Source organism: Notamacropus eugenii, chromosome 5 (genome assembly GCF_028372415.1).
Source record: "Notamacropus eugenii isolate mMacEug1 chromosome 5, mMacEug1.pri_v2, whole genome shotgun sequence".
In the NCBI taxonomy this organism is placed as follows: domain Eukaryota; kingdom Metazoa; phylum Chordata; class Mammalia; order Diprotodontia; family Macropodidae; genus Notamacropus; species Notamacropus eugenii.
The window spans coordinates 309,503,756-309,520,539 of NC_092876.1; the positions used below are offsets into that span (position 1 = coordinate 309,503,756).

Genomic DNA, 16,784 nt, shown 5'->3' on the forward strand with positions numbered 1-16,784 from the left:
TCTTAGACAGTTACCTGGGGTACTGAGAGGTTAAGTGATCTGCCTTGTGTTGCAGACAGAAGTATCTGAAATAGGATTTGAGTTCAGATCTCCCCAACTCCCTGATTTATTAGAGGATTAGGTAGCTAATGTCAAGAACTACATGAATGGGACAGTAAATACTATCCATTCTCAGTCAAAGATGAGACCACTGTGGTCTTAGAAAGCTTTGAGGAGGAAGTGAGACTTCAGAGTCTTGAAGGCAGATTAGGATTTAGATGGTCTTGAGAACATATGAATAAAGATATAGAGGTATGACTTCGTATGATGTTGGCTAAATTGAATTAGAGGGATAGTAAGGAGACTACCACCCTCACTATCCTTTTGGTGGAGTAAAAGATTAGGTATTAGGGAATAAGTCTGAAAAACGAGGCTGGACAAAATCATGAAAGATTTTGCTTGAATTCAGATTCTTGTCTGCTAGGGAGTGGTAAGCCTTTGAAGGTCTTTGAACAAAATGACATAAAGAAAGTAGTATTTTAGAAACATTAACCTGGTGGGCAGTATATCAGGTGTAACTGTGAATGCATCAATCAATCAACAAGCATTTATTAAACACCTACAATGTGCTCAACATTGGGTATACAAAGAAAATACAAAAACAGTTCTACCTTCAAGATACTTATATTCTCATGGGGGACAAAACATATGTAAATCAGAATACACAAGATAAATGACAAAGAAATGAAGTTCATCTTTTGCTTGTGAGGGAGCAAATTAGAATGTGCTAGATTTGGAGTCAAAGAACCTGGGTTTGAATTCTGGCTGTATCACTGACCCTTGAGCAAGCCAATTAAGTGCTCCACACAAGGCCAGCAAACCAGGCTATCTGAAACAGCAAGGGACCCTGACCTAGAGACACAAAGCAGCATCCAAGCCATGACCACTATCTTGGCCACTATCTCCCCTCAGACCTTGAACCCAAAAGCTTCAGGAAAGCAATACGTGCACAGCACAGAGATTGCTGCCATATTCCTGGGAAGCAATCCCTGTGTAGATGCATCCCGGCAACTGCTCCTGCAGATGCTACAGCCACAGTTACTGAAGACCCAGAAAAGAAAATTCTTGCCACTTAATGTCGTTGGCACTACCAAATAGTTCAACCTGAGGAAATGATACAAGGTATCTACTTTGTGAGTCCCCTGAGGCCAGGGACTATTGTTTCTATTTGTATCCAGTATAGTAGGTGATTAACAAATACTTCATTCATTCATTCACTTAGCTGTGTGGGCCTTCCTTTCCTCATCTGTAAAATCAAGAGGTTGGACCAGATGACTTCTAAAATCCCTTCCAGCTCTAAGCCTATGACCTTATGATCCCTTTTCTATTTTTACATATACATAGCTATATCCATGCTGAATCACTTTGTGTACATCCGGGAAGTGTGATATATATCTTGTTTTGACATAAGTTTAAGAAGGCAGAACCTCTAAAAGGGGCTAGGCTTGCAGAGAGGTGGTTCAGATTAATTCCTACCTGCTGACATTTAAGTAGTTTGTAAAAGATCAGTCTCTTGCTCAAAATATCTCCCTTACTCAGCCTGAAATTCGACCAATTAGTCTTTCAAAATGCAAATACCTCCAGGAAGATTAATAGCAGTGAGTCATTAGCCATAACTTAGTTTATTCAGATTGCTTTCCTTCTCACATTTAGTTGAGATCTGACAAGCTGAGTGAATGGAATGAAAATTTTTGATAAGTTGGGGGTTAGGTTGGAGTCATTTCAGTTCATAGGATGGGGGATGGGGAGAGGGGAGGCCTGTGTGAACTGCAAAATTCCATGGGGTGGGGGTCAAGGTGAGGGTAGATTTGAACAGCCAGAGGCAGTGTGAAGGACAAGCCAGAGGAGGGGGGCATGTAGGAGAGAGTTCAAAGTTCTGAGAGGGAAATGTAAGGGGGCCAACTTTGAGAATTTAAAATTTAGTAATTATCTTTCTCTCCTCTGCCCTTCTATTTTGTTTGTACATCTCTTATGTACTTGTCATAATAATTCAAATTATTTATTTAGCACTTTTGAGGTTTACAAAGCAATTTCCTCAAAACAGTACTGTGAAGTGGATATTATTATCTTCATTTTATTGTTGAGAAAACTGAAGCTCAATTTGGAGATTCTGTGATCTACCCCAACAGAGAGCAGGAACTATTTTATTTAATCTTACTTCCAGCATTCAGTTCAGTGCTCTTTAATTGATTATTAATGTTTGGCTAATGTAAGGTTAATTCATGTTTGTTGAATTAAACAATTGTGTCTATCAACACCTTGCCTTTAGACACTCGCTCTTATACCTTACTCTCTTCTCCACCCCCTAACCTTCCCCCCCTTCTTCTTTTCATTGACAGAGGTTTTCTTCCTGTTCCTAAAACAAGAACTGCCTCTCCAGATTGGGCACTTTCACCTATCTGGAATACTTTTCCCTCCTCATCTCAACTATCTGGCTTCCCTAGCTTCCTCCAAGTCCCAGCTAAAATCCCATCTCCTCTGAGAAAGCCCTTCCTGCTCCTCTTTAATATTATTGCCTTCCCTCCATTGATCATGGCCAATTTACCCTGTCTATATCTTGTTTGTACATAGTTTTCTCCCTTGTTTGTATACTGTTTTCTCCATGGAACTGTGAACACCCTGAGACCTGAGACTGTCTTCTTCCTTTCTTTGAATCTCCAAGTGCTTAGCACAGAGCCTGTCACTTAGCAGGTACTTAATAAATGCTTATTGACTGACTGATTGACTTAGTATAGGTATATTCCTCACTAATGCAGTTTAAAACTCCTCTGTGTTTTACTGCTCACTTCATGAGCTGCTGTGGCTGAAAAAAATCATTTGCCAGTCAGACTTACAATGGTGAGTCTTTTCTAATTAAGCTAGTCTAATCGTCCTGGTGAGGCCTGTACTACAAATCCTTAGGACCTACCAGAGCTTGTGCAGTACTGACTCTTGAGTTTCAGAATGGAGGGCCACCATGAAGCCTCAAAGTAGTCCTTCAATGGAAGAGACTCATCATACTTTAGGACTTCAATGGATCTGTGATTTCATGGGCATGATTGCTCTCCTCAGTGCTATAGACTGCACCCATGTACCTCATATGCATTTCCTATTCATGATTTTCCACAAATCTTCCATAAAGGAACCATCCAACATAATAAGCCCTTCTTCCCCTTCTTTTCATATTTTGCAGATACCAGCGTGACACTTGGTTTGCTATGAGAGCAGATCCATTTAATACTAATATTTTCCCGATGATGATGATTTTTGGTTTTGGTTTGGGGTTCAGACCGACTAGTTTTATCAATGTAGAGAGAGAATTCTCGGTGTGGAAACTCCATTCTTTGGATGCAGTTGGGCAACTGTCTACCACTGAGAATCTTAGAGAACGGCCGGGCTGAAGGGGTTGGGACTCGCTTTTGGTTATCTGTAGGGCTCCTTCTGACTCCCTGGTAAAGATAGCAAATCCCCATATGCTCCCTTTGCATAGGTATCTCATCGGCGGGCGGTCCAGGCGATGAAGGTCGGCTGCCTTTCACAGGTTGATTATCTATCAGTGATAGAGAAGCAGGTTGGCGGAGTGGCGGTGCCTGGACTCGGGATGAGCTGGAATTCTGGATCTGCTGGGCAGCAGCTTTGTGACCTTGGCCAAGGAACCCGTTCTCTTAGGAGCGCAGTCTCCCCACGGGGGTGGCACCGAAATCAACAGGAGTTGGTTCCTTCACTTTTTAGTGGGTACTTATTCGCGAAGTTCCCCACTGTCATAACGACCACACTAGACTCAGCTGTGTTTTAAAAATGAATTGTGCGGTTTTTTTTTTAAATTTGGCTTTTGTTTGTTTCATCTCTTATTTTAGGACCGCGCGCTCCAGCGGACAGCACTGTCGGCACTGGGGCACGTGTGCCCTGGGGCTGCAGGGCCGTCTCAGCCCCAGTCTGCCCCGCAACCTCTTCTCGGCTTGGCTGTGGCTAAGCGGAGGCGGATCATCTGTCCAATCACCTCCAAGTTACGAGACTGAGGGGCGGAGTTATAGAACCCGCTCTCTCCCCCCTCCTCTTCTCGCACCTGCGCGTCCCTACATTCTCCGCCGCAACCTCCTCCCCTCCCCCAAGCCGGGGACCGAATTGGGCTAAGGGCTTCCTCCTCTCGCGAGATTCTCCCCCTTCTCTTCCTCCCTCCCTCCCCCACCTCTCCTCCCGCGTTGCCTGTCCTCCTTCCCCTTCCCCCTGCCCTCTCCCCTTGGCTGAGCGGGCGGCGCTTGCGCAGCCGCCATGTTCGGTTGCTATGCTGCGGCCCCGGGAGACGGGGAGAGCTTGAGGGAGGAGGAGGAGGAGGAGGAGGAAGAGGAAGGAGGGGGGGCGGTGACTGATCCTCCTCTGGCTCTCTGTCTCTCACGCTCCTACCCCGTTCAGACTGGCACTCTCCTGCTCCCCGGCGCCCTTTTGCCCAACCAGACTCCTGGGTCCTCGAGGCTGAATTGAGGGGGGAGTGTCTGGGGAGAGAGGGTTAGGATCTTTTTCTGGGGGAGGACGGTGGTGTTGAGAATCCCACCTCCCTTTGCCACCTGGGTTCTCCCCCACTCCTGCTCGTTGGTGGTCTTTTTTTGAGGAGGAGGGTGCTGTAAATTAGTTTGGGGGGGCGAGTGGTAAGAGGAGCTTATCGCTTCCTCCCCTCCCCCTCCCCTCCCTCTCCTCCTCCCCTCCCCCTCCCCTCCCTTGGCCCGGTGCTGCTGCTGCAAGCCCCGCAGTATGAGGCGGTGCTGGCTGCTGAGGCCGGCGGGCTGGTGGCCGCTCCTGCTGCCGGGGGGGCACTGAGAGCCCGCCGGGGGGAGGGGGGGAAGGAATCGGACGATTTTTTATTTCCCTCCCTCCATCCGCAAGGACGCGACTGATATATGAAGGTAAGAGGCTCCCTCCTCTCCGCCCTCACCCCCTTTGCCCATCCCACGGATGGTCCACGACGTGTGGGTTTCTAAAGGAGCCACTCCGGGCAGGAAAGCGTTTGTGCAAGTGGGCTGGGGAGGGAGGAAGGCCCCGAAAAAGGTACTTTTTTCCCCACCCCCTACTTCCTCGGGCCTTTTCCCTCGCTTCTCCAGTAAAACAGTTCTTTGGAATCTGCTTCGGGCTGCTTGGAGGGAGAAGAAAGGCGGTGGGCCGGGTGCGACGGTCTGGGAGCTCCACGCGGGGGTCCTGCACCCGCAGAATTTCCCGTTACTGACGGGGGTTCTGCTGGTTCGGCTTAAGCCTGGATGCCCAGGTTGAACGTCCCAGTGTGCTGGTGGGTTCTAAGTATGGATGTAGAATGTGGCCAGCAGTGTTTCCTAGCGTCCTCCTCTTCGTGGGGACTTGGGTCAAGCGTCGATGCCCGGGGAGAAGGTGGCTGGCATCTACTAATACCGCTCCCCCCCAAAAAGTTGAGGAAAAAGCTAAAGAAATGTGTTGGTGCCTTTCCTAAAGTCTTGCTGAAGTTGAAGACTCTCACCGTTACGTATGGACGTGTGGGGCTGGTGTCTGCGATCTTGTGATACACAAAAAGAGAGTGGTGTGGGGGATTTTAAAAGAGCTTGTCCAAGAGGACCTAAGGATTTGTAATATTCCAGCTGATCCAGTTCAAGGTTAAGTAACGCGGAATGGGGCAGAACCTTGGGCCTCTGTTTAAACTGAAGGACTCTCTGGCTACCAGCATTTTCAAGGATTCGTAGGGGAGAGAACAAAAAAAGCCCCGTGAATCTCGATGTATCTGAATTTTAAAGGGTGATGATTGCAGTACAAAAAGAGGGTTGTTGAACTATTAAAAAAAAAAACCCAACCCTCAAACCACCCCCACTCCCCAAAACCAACCCAGGCATTTTATTATTCTGAATGTCTCTGCTCCCTGGAGTTAGAGCCTGAAAGGAAGGACTGGATTTTGGGAGAGATTTGAACTCCGTGTCTGCAATACGTTTCTTTTAGGATCAGTGTGTGCCTGGTGCACTGTAGTTAGATAGGTTAACTCAATCCTGAATTTGATCCAGTAACATGAATACAACTCAAATTTAGACTGGAAACCATTTTTATTTAAGCAAATATTTGGCAATTGTTACAGAAACTCCTACTGCACACAGTCTCATGTTAACATAGTGTGTGCACCATATTTTTGGCTGTAATTCATGCCTAATTTACCCCAGAGTTATTTTTGGTACACTACATTTTTCATTATATAGAAACTATTGTTTTTAATCAAACTAATGGTTGCATGAATCCTTGAGTATGATCCCCATATTCTCAGGGATATCATTGTTTTATTACATGAGAAATATAGCGTTCGTACATGAGAAGAGATGATTCCGCTGATCAGTTTTATTCTTTGGCATAGAATTTTAAGTAGATACATAAATATCAGATGTTAAGTTCCTAGGTGACTTTTAATACTGTGTTTTAGTTGTGAGGATACTGGGTTATTTTCAGGACCTTGAATGTTGAGGTATATATAGTAGGTTTATTAAGTTATGGAATTTGAAACCTTTATTTGGGGTGTGATGCTTCCTTAAAAACAGCAATGATGTGATTTTCACATTACTCCATTCTAGTGTGCATAGACTCTGAGTTGTGGTTGGCTTAGATACAGCAGAATATCATGTCTCAAACTGTTAGGTGGTTAAATATTTTAAGTACTAATCGTATAGCTTTTAAAAATCTCATGTAACTATGTTACTTTAAATTTATGCCACCCAATTTCTATTTTAATTTAGGCTATGTGCAAAACCAGCATTGATTGAACACAGGCTAAAAATACTTTCTGGGTCGGGTGTACTTAGATGCAGCCTCAGGAAAGTTCCTTTGAACCATCCTGCTGTGATTAATACACACTTCATTGTTGTTGAAGGACTTGTTAAAAAATTATAGAATCGCATAATTTAAGCTTAATCTGTTTTTCAAGGATAGAAGCCTAGTTATTTGTTGATTGCCATTATATGTAAAGTACTTAAAATGTATTAGAATAAATACAGATTTTTGTTTCATTTTGTGCTCAATGGGACCTAAAGGATATTTCCACTCTGTTGCGTATGTATAAACAAATTTTAGTTTCTGTTACCAAAAACCAATAGCCAACAGGGCAGTAAAGTTTATTTTATCTGTTGAGCTTCTGGAGAGATACTTTATTGATTGGAACCAAATCTCTGAGAAGTAAAGTGTTTTGGTTTTTATTTTAGTGGGTAACGTAACTTAACTACTCAAGTTTATTACTGGTATATCTTTTATTACTAGTATATGGTACAATGGTGCTAGTATATGGAATTAGTTTAATACTAGTATGTGATTTATTACTGGCATATGACAGTGCACATATATACGTATATTTGTGTGTGTGTATACTTCAAAAGATCTGTTATTTCATCATGTTGATACTTCCTCCACTCATACAAATCATAGCACCTCTGTGACTTAGGAGATGATCATCTGAGTTGTGGTGGAAGAAATTCATCACCTATTTTATTAGCTTTCTGAAGATAACTCTCTCTCAGCCCTAAGGTCCACTCTAGAAGATAGTCTATTGGTTGAGTAGAGGGAGGGATTCTTAAAGTCTTTCTGCTTGGTCAAACCTGCCAAAACTTGTGGTTCCAGTGGCATCACCAGATAGCCACACAGTAAAATGATGTTGATAGAATGTTTTAGTGGGGTTGAGTGTGTGTTTGTTTACATGTAATAAGCCCTTTGTGATCCCCACTCTCTCACTTAGTCTTCAGTTTCTCCCCATCAACTGGCTCCTTTCCAGCTGTCTATAAACATACCCAAACCTCCATCATCCTCAAAAAGCCCTTACTTGATCCTTCTAGCCCAGCTAACAATTTTACTATATCTCTTCTGCTTTTTGTGGCTAAACTCCTTTAAAGACAGTCTACAATAGATGCCACTTTTCTCTCCTCTCACTTTCTTAACTCTACAGTCCTGTTTGCAGCTATATCATTATTCCACAGAAACTGCACTTTCCAAAGTTACCAATAATTTCCTTATTGCCAGATCCAGTGACTTTTTCCTCAGTCTTCACTCTTCTTGACCTCCTTGCAGCCTTTGACATTGTTTATTACACTCTTCTCCTTGATATTCTCTTTTCTCTAGGTTTTTGGGATACCACTCCTGGTTCTCATCCTGCCTATCAAACTGCTCCTACTCAGTATCCTTTGCTGGATGCTTATCCAGGTTATGCCCACTCAATGTAGATAGGTGTCCCACCAGACTCTGTCCTCAATCATCTCCTCTTGGACCTCTGTATTATTTCATTTGATGATCTCATTAGCTTTGATGGATTCAGTTATCTCTATGTTGATGATTCTCATATCTCTATATCCTTCCCTACTCTCTCTACTGATCTCCTCTCTTACATCTTCAACTGCCTTTCAGATATATCTTGAACTGGATGTCTAAACTCAGTATGTCCAAAACTGAATTCATTGTCTTTTCCCCCTAATCCTGCCCCCTTCCAGACTTCCCTATTACTGTGGAGAACACCACCATTCTCCAAGTTTCCCAGATACTCAGTGTAGGTGGCACCCTCAATTCTTCACTGTTTCTCGCCTCCATATCCGATCTGTTGCCAATTCCTGTTGATTTTTGCCATTTTGCAACATCTCTTTGCCACATTTCCCTCTTCCCCTCTGACACTGCCACCACTGTGACATAGACTCACTACTTCACCTTACTCTTGGATGATTGCAATAGCCTTCTGGTGAATCTGTCTGTCTCCAGTCTCTCCGCACATTCAAGTGCCAAAGTGATTTTCTTAAACCCTGGAGTCCAACCACGTCACCCTCCTACTCAGTAAACTCCAGTGGTTCCCTAGCACCTCCAGGATTGAATACATATCTCCTGTTTGGTGTTCAAAGCCCTTTATTACTTGTGCGACCCCCGCCCCACCTTCTACCTTTCCAGTCTTTTTGCACCTTAGTGTCTCACATGTTCTCTTTGATCCAGTGACATTGACTACCTTGCTATTACACAAATAAGACACTCCATCTTTTAGCTCTGAACATTGTCACTGTCTGTTCCCCATGCCTGGAATGCTCTCTCTCTTCATATCTGCCTTTTGGCTTCCCAAGCTTCTTTCAAGTTTCAACTGAAATTCCATCTTCTACAGTAAACCTTTCCTAACTCCACTTAATTCTAGTGCCTTGCCTCTTTTAATTATTTCCTATTTATCTGGTGTATAGTTTGTTTGTACCTATTTGCTTGTCTTCCCTTATAGAATACGATTTCCTTGAGAGCAGGGATTTTACCTCCTTTTTGTATTCCCAAAGTTTAAGACAGTTCCTGGTACATAACCTGGTTCTTAATAAATGCTTATTCACTGATTGAACGGTATATGGCAATTAGGAGTGGGTGAATTTTTATTACCTTACAATATAATATGCTCTCTTCTAGCAGATATAATTGATTCCCAGAAAGTTTAGGTAGCAGTAAAAATACATTCACGTTTAAATAATTATTTTGTTTTTATTCCTGGTTGGTACCTTGGCTGAAATTTAATTTGTTTGCCAAAGTCAAGAAGTCTTATACTCAAGTTCAAGAAATACAAGGATTCTTGTTTTTCCCACATTTTCCTATTAGGCCTCTTCCTATTTCCTCAAGTCTTCCAATTTTACTCCCTCTTTATTAATTCCTTTTCTTTTAACAGATAATCTTTCCTTTCTTAAAAAATTGAGAATCTTTAAGTTCTACTATTTAGAGCTGGAAGAAGCCTTAGCAATTGTCCTTGACAGTTCTATCCCCTTATGCCACCATTCTTTCTTTTTCCCTTTGTTGTTAAACTACCATGTTAAAATTCACTGTTTAATGCCCTCATCATGTTGCAGAAAGAGTACTGACTTTGGAATAAAAGAACTTGAGCTCAGATCTCTGTCACCTATGATCTGGGCAAATCACTTACTCTCCTTGGGCCTCATAGTTTCCTCATTTGTAAAATCAGTGGGTTTGATGAAATGATCTTTATGGACCTTTCCAGTCCTAGCTCTGTGATATCTAAATCCCAGCTCTCTCCTTAAACTTCTTTCTTCAAGCTCACCAGTGGTCTCTTGTTTGCCAAATCCAGTGGCTTTTTTCCAACTCTTTAGTCATCTTAACCTTTCTGCAATAATTCACAATGTTGACTACCCACTTCTTAATACCCTTTTCTAGGCTTCTGTTATTGTTTTCTGCTGTTTCACTTACCTTCTTCATCTCCTTTTTTCTGGTTCATCTTCCTCTTACTCCTTAGGTTTGAGTGTTCTAGAAGCTTTGTCCTTCTCTCTAGATACTTTCTCCTTTGTTGCTTGATCTTTTCCATTTTCATCTTTTATAACTTCTCTGTATAGCAGACTTCTAGATCTATATGTCTATATTGTTTAAACTCTTTTCCCAAACTTCTAAATGTCTAAGTGGATATCTCCACTTTACTTTTCTGTGGTACATTAACACTGAAATAGCAAAAACTGAATTCAGTATTATAATATTTCTAAACCATTTGTCACAGTTCCTGGTACATAGTAGGTGGTTAATAAATTCTTCTCGCTGCCATCCAAAAAGCTTCTGCCACTTTCTGTTTTTTGATGATAGTACCATTTTCAGTCACTCAAGCTTGAAACCTCTCCACTTCTCATCTCCATTCTAGCCATTTATCGGTCCCTGTTCTACCTTTACTTTTCATATTTCTTCCCTTTCTTTCATTTCAACTCAAAAAGCATTTAGTATATAGAAAGCACTGTGCTAGGTGTTGGGGATTCAGAAACAAAATATTCCCTTTCTTCAAGAATTAACAACAACAAGAATTCTATTTGATTTAGGGAAGAAGAGAACTTAGCATTTGAGGGAAGATAGAGTACCAACAGCTGGGGGTCATGAGAAGCGTAATGGAAGAGTTGATTTCTGATCTGATTTTTGAAAAAAAAGCAGAGATTCTGCCAGGTGGAGATGAAGGAGGAGTGTAGATGAGGTATGAAGAATAGCCTGTGCAGAGAAGTGCTTGGAAACGGGAGATAGAATTTAAAATTCATGAAACAATTTTTAAAAAGAAATTTTATGCATTGGCAATTAAGTTATTAGTCATCTTCTGGATGGCAATTTCAGTAGAATCATAGGCACAAACAATTGGTAGTGGGTTGAGGAAGTGAGTAGGTGTTGAGGAAGTGGAGGCAGCAAGTGTAGACTATTCTTTCAAGGAGTTTAGAACTAAAAGGGAGAAGAGGAATGAGACAGTATAGTATCTTAAGTGTATAGCTGGATCAAGAGTTCAGACTTTTCCAAGCAAATTCAATACATTTTCCCTTTAAAGGTTCATTTTGTTAGCAAAAATTTATTAAGTGCTAGGCACTGGTGGTGCAGAGACAATAATAAAATAGTCCCTGTTCTCTAAGTGGCTGAGGAAAAGTGTGATTTTCCCAAGTGAAGCTTTTGTGGGCAGCACAAAAAGCTAGTTTAGGTCATAAGTGCCTTAAGGGTCAGACATGGTTCAAAAGGGGAGGTATCAGGTACTTGCACATTAGGGTGAGTAGAACGGTGGAGTATTGAGGGATAAGGGGAGATTTGGTTTTGTTTGAGACAAGTATCACAGTTGGCTATGGCAGTGAGGGGTGGTATGCATACTATCTTCTCACCCTTCTACTGGCTGATTACACCCCATCTTGCAGACCCCAAGGGGATCCTGGTGCCTCTTTTAGAGACCATTGATTTAGTCTTATCACTTCTTCACCAAGTCTTTCAAGTCATGGTTGCTCCCTGCCCTGATTGGAATTCTGAAGTCTTTGAGTTGTTTTCATAGAAATACTTGTGTGTGTGTGTGTGTGTGTGTGTGTGTGTGTGTGTGTGTACACATACATATACATATATATGTTCATCATGAAAATGTTCTGGTTCTGCTTTACACTTGTATCAGTTTATACAAGTATTTCTACATTTTTCTGAATCCCACCTATTCTTCATTTCTTATGGCACAATGAAAGTCAGTTACATTTATATAACACAGTTTGTTCAGCTGTTTCCTAATTATGTACCTATTTTGTTTGCAGTTTGTTGCTAAAAAATTGTTAATGTAAATATTCTTGACATATGAGTTTTTTCCCCTCTGTTCTTAATCTGAGAATTATTCTAGACTCTATTTCTTTTCTGTCCTTTATCTCCATTTCTAATCATTTGCCAGGTATTGACTATTCAACCTTCACATCATCTCAGCTCACATAGCTTCTGCTTTGGTTGATGCGATCAGCATCCTTCACTTGGACTATTTCGGTTGATCTCCCTGTTTTCAACATCTTCCCTCTCCAGTTCATCCTCCATACAGCTCCTAAATTAAATTTCGTAAAACACAGGTGTGACCTTGTTAGTCCTTGGTCAACTAGGAAGCAGTTATTAAGCATTTCAGTGTCCTTGGCTCTTTGCTAGGAGCTGAGTATGTAAAGACAAAAATGAAGCATTGCCCTCATACTCAGAATTCTTCAGTGGGTCCTTGTTGCCTCTAAGATAAAAACTTCTCAGTATGGAATTTAAATCTTACCTATTTGCAGTTCCTTGTATATAGAACTCCACTTCCCTATCATTGTATAGACTTTCTCCTGTGCTTGGAATGAATACTGAACTCATCTCCACTTCTTAGAATCTCTAGCTTTCTTCAAAGTGCGATTCAGGTGCCACCTCTTACATGAGGCCTTTCCTGATGCCCCCTACCCCCCAAGTTGTTAATGCTGTCTCCCTCTTAATATTTATTACTTTATATATGTTTTGTATTTACTTAGACTACATGTTTTATCCCCCAGCAGATTCCTTCAGTAAACTTTGTGAAGACAGAGGTTGTTCATTTTTTGTGTTTCTCTTTCACAATAAGTACTTTGTACACAATAGGTCCTTAATAAATGTGTTTTGAATTAGATTTATTAGACTTTCACTGAATAATGGCCTAGTAATTAGGAGGCCTGGGTTCTAGTTCAGACTTTGTTTGGACATAATTCTGCTCATAAGGAAAATGATGAGGTTATTCTGTGATGCTGTAGAGCTCAAATAAATTCTTTGTATAAGTGAGTTTAAAAATGCTTTTTTTCTTACAAGACTTTGTTGTTTTATATTATTAGGCCATATGGTGCCTCTTATGTGTATTTTTTTTTTATGATAAGTTTACTTTAGTTTTCAACATTCACTTCCATAAGATTTTGAGTTCTCAATTTTTTTGCCTCCCGAAGACAGTGTGCAGTTGATATAGGCTCTACGTATATATTCATAGGAAACATTTTCATATTAGTCATGATGTAAAGAAGAATTAGAACCAATGGGAGGAACTATGAGAAAGAAGGAACAAAATGTTATGTCTATACTTCTTGAGTGTATTACTTCAGGATCAGGGTTCTGTCATTTTTTCACTTTATATTACCAGTACCTAGCACAATGCCTTGTACAAGAGCATTTAATAAATGTTTGTGAGCTGAATCATAAAAGAGGTATTGTAATATAGTAGAAGGATCATTGAATTTATCTTTAAAAGAGCTAGTTTCCAATTTAAGGTCTGACTTTTAATTCTTGTGTAGATTTGAGCAAGTAATGGTGGGACTAGATAACCTCTAAAGCAGTGGTTCTTAACCAGTTTTGTGTCATTGGATCCCTTTTGCAGTCTAGTGATGCTTCTTGACTCCATATACGAATAATATTTTTAAATTCATAAAATAAAATACATAGTATTAGAAAGGAAATAAATTATATTGAAATACAATTATTAGAATATTTTTTAAAAACAAGTTCTGGGACTCCAGGTTAAGTGCCCCTGTCCTAAGATTCCTTCTAGCTCTAAATCTATAATCCTTTTATATAGTAGCTATATACCTCTATAATAATTTTAAATAAGAAAATTAACATTCTAAGTCAGACTTGTAGAGCTGAAAAACACTTTGGAGATAATCTAATCCAATTCAGAGTCACACTTATCTAGATTTTAGCAAAGTATTGTCACAATCTCTCATGCTTTTGAAATAACAGTTATCCCTCTCACATTGCAACTTAACCCATCATAGTTCCGAGGCTCTGCAGAAAAAAATTAAATGTAGATTTGGGGGAAGTTTTGCAGAGGCTGCAGACACGTGAACCAGTAGATAACATAGAAAAGGTTTAGAAACTCAGAAATGCATAAAATGTGTATATAGTATTGTATAAAATCGACATATTTCATCTTTTAATACCATAATAATTCAGATGACTTCTCTTAGTACAAAGAGAGGGCCAAAAAATTTTACACACATCATCTATATTGAGTGGGGGGGAGGTATGTGCTGTGCCTTAACCCTTGAGATGTGCAAGCGTTCTTCGTAGTTGGAGAGAAAGAGATATGAGCAAAAATAAATAGTACAATTAGATGTATTTTGAGTTGGTTGGATGGCTAGGTATGAACTGCATTATTAGAGGTACAGTGCCAACTGGAAAGAAGGTTTCTAGTGGAGTGTGCCAGGAGTCTATGGTTGAACCTGTATGCTATTAAACAGTACTAAGTATTTCTTGTCTGATATTAGAATATTTTTCGCTCTTTAATGCCTCACTTTGCTTGTATTTAGTAAAGGAGCTGTACAACGTGATCCTTGATTTTTTTCCTGCTGTTGATCTACAGACTCTAAACTCTAAATTATCTGTCAGAATAGTAGAATCTTCATTTGATTAATTTTGATACTGAGTTCTTGATCAGAAATGAAACATTAAATTGCAGTATTTTTCCCATGAAAAAATATGTCTGCATTATGTCCTAGTTTCCAGAAATTCATTATGGTGGAGTCAATTACTAAGCATTTATTAAGTGCTTACTTTATGCCAAAAAGACCAAAGTGGAGGGAGTATTGGTGTATGATTTTCTGTTTGCAGGTGATTGTGCGCTCAATGCAGCCTCTGAAGCTGAGATGCAACAAAGTATGGATCAGTTCTCTGCTGCCTGTGCTAATTTTGGCCTAATAATTAACATCAGGAAAACACAGGTGCTCCATTAACCGTCACCACATCATCCATATGTAGAACCATCAATTACAATAAATGGAGAAGTTTTGAATGCTGTGGATAAGTTCACTTACTTTGGTAGTGTACTTTCCAGGGATATACATATTGACAATGAGGTTGACACATGCATTGCCAGAGCTAGTTTAGTGTTTGGGAGGCTCTGAAGAAAAGTTTGGGAGAGAAGAGGTATTAGACTGATTACCAAACTGAAAGTCTACAGAGCCGTTGTGCTGACCTCATTGTTGTATCCCTGTGAAACATGGACGGTCTACCAGTGCCATGCCAGGAAATTGAATCACTTCCATCTGAACTATCTTAGGAAGATTCTGAAGATCACTTGTCAGGATCAGGTACCAGATACTGAGGTCCTTGCTTGAAGTTAACTGCCAAGCATTCAAACTATGCTTCAGAGAGTACAACTCCAATGGGCTGGCCACATTGTTTAAATGCAAAATATAAGCTTGCCAAAAGGACTATTCTGTGGAGAACTCGCTGAAGAAGCAATACAAAGACACTCTCGAGGTCGTTCTCAAGAACTTTGGATTTTATTGTGGGACATGGGAGACATGGGACATGGCACAGGACCGCTCAGCATGGCGTGCCCACATCAGAGAAGGTGCTGTGCTCTGTGAGCAAAGCAAAATTGAAACAGTACAAAGGAACGTAGGATGCGCAAATTTGGAGTAACTACCCCAAATGTTCACATGGGTTGTCTGTGCCCAATCTGTGGTAGAGCATTCTGAGCTCATATTGGTCTGATCAGCCGTAGTCAGACACATTGAAACTTGATTTTATCATGGTGATGTAATTTTGGTCCTCTTTGAGAAGGAAGGAAACAACCAACCAACCAAGTTTGTGCCAAACATAGTGTTAAACACAGGAGATGCGAAGAGAAAAGAAAAATAGTTCTTGCCCTCAAGGGCACTTCATTCTAATAGGGAAACCACATGTGCTTGTGTGTATGTGTATATGTATGTATTTTAGAAGGTACCTCTTGATCTGAGTTTTGAAGGAAATTAGGGATTCCAAGGGGTGGAAGATAAGAAAGGAATGTATTCCAGGCATACAGGACAACCTGAGGGTCTGAACAAAGTAGCTGTGTGAGTGGGCAGAAGGAGACATTCAGAGATGTTACAGAGAGAGAAATGATAAGATTTATCATTTAGTTGGCTGTGTGGAGTGAGAGTAAGTTTCTGTTGACCTTGAGATTTTGATTTTGGGTGACTTTGGAAGAAAGGTGATTCACTTGATAGTAAAGGAAAGTTTGTAAGAGGAGGTAAGTTCAGGAGGAAAGTTACTGAGTTCTGTTTTGGACTTGCTGAGTTTGAAATGGCTCTAGGATATGTACTTTCAAATATTCAATAGCATGGGATTGGAACTCAGGAAAACCAGGGCTTGATATATTGATCTGTGAGTCATCTGCAGAAAGCTGGTATTTAAACCATGAAAACTGATGAGGTCATGAAGTGAATGTATAAAAAAAAAGAAAGAAGGCCCAAGAAAGAGCCTTAGGATATACTCATAATTAATAAAAATTTATGTTGTTTTCACTGCATGGACCACAAACCTTTTTGTTTGTGAATTTGAGAAGAAGAGGTAACTTAGAAAGTATTGCATTTCCCAGTCTGTAGTTTGAAAGACTCCTTTCAGTTTATCAAATTTTCAATTTTATAATTTGTATTTATCTTTAATGAATATTTTTATTGTATTAGCACCACAGTACAGCACCTACAAAGGTTGACAACTTAACCAGACACATTTTACTTTGATCAGTTTTTATAATTCCGTTGCCCTTGTCT

At 40.6% G+C, this 16,784-nt stretch overlaps 1 protein-coding gene across 4 annotated transcripts in view; it reads left to right on the forward strand.

Moving 5' to 3' along the window:
- Positions 1-4,371: 4,371 nt before the first annotated feature.
- Positions 4,372-16,784, forward strand: part of PTPN4 (protein tyrosine phosphatase non-receptor type 4) — a 229,992-nt gene continuing 217,579 nt past the window's right edge. The window contains exon 1 of one of the 4 annotated variants that reach the window (XM_072613348.1): positions 4,372-4,919. Coding sequence is in view for 1 of the 4 variants with exons in the window: in XM_072613352.1 (XP_072469453.1) it covers positions 4,914-4,919 (6 nt within the window). In the remaining 3 variants the exon portion in view is untranslated. The remainder of the gene's footprint in view (positions 4,920-16,784) is intronic. The other 3 variants (XM_072613351.1, XM_072613349.1, XM_072613352.1) reach the window with 3 other exon arrangements.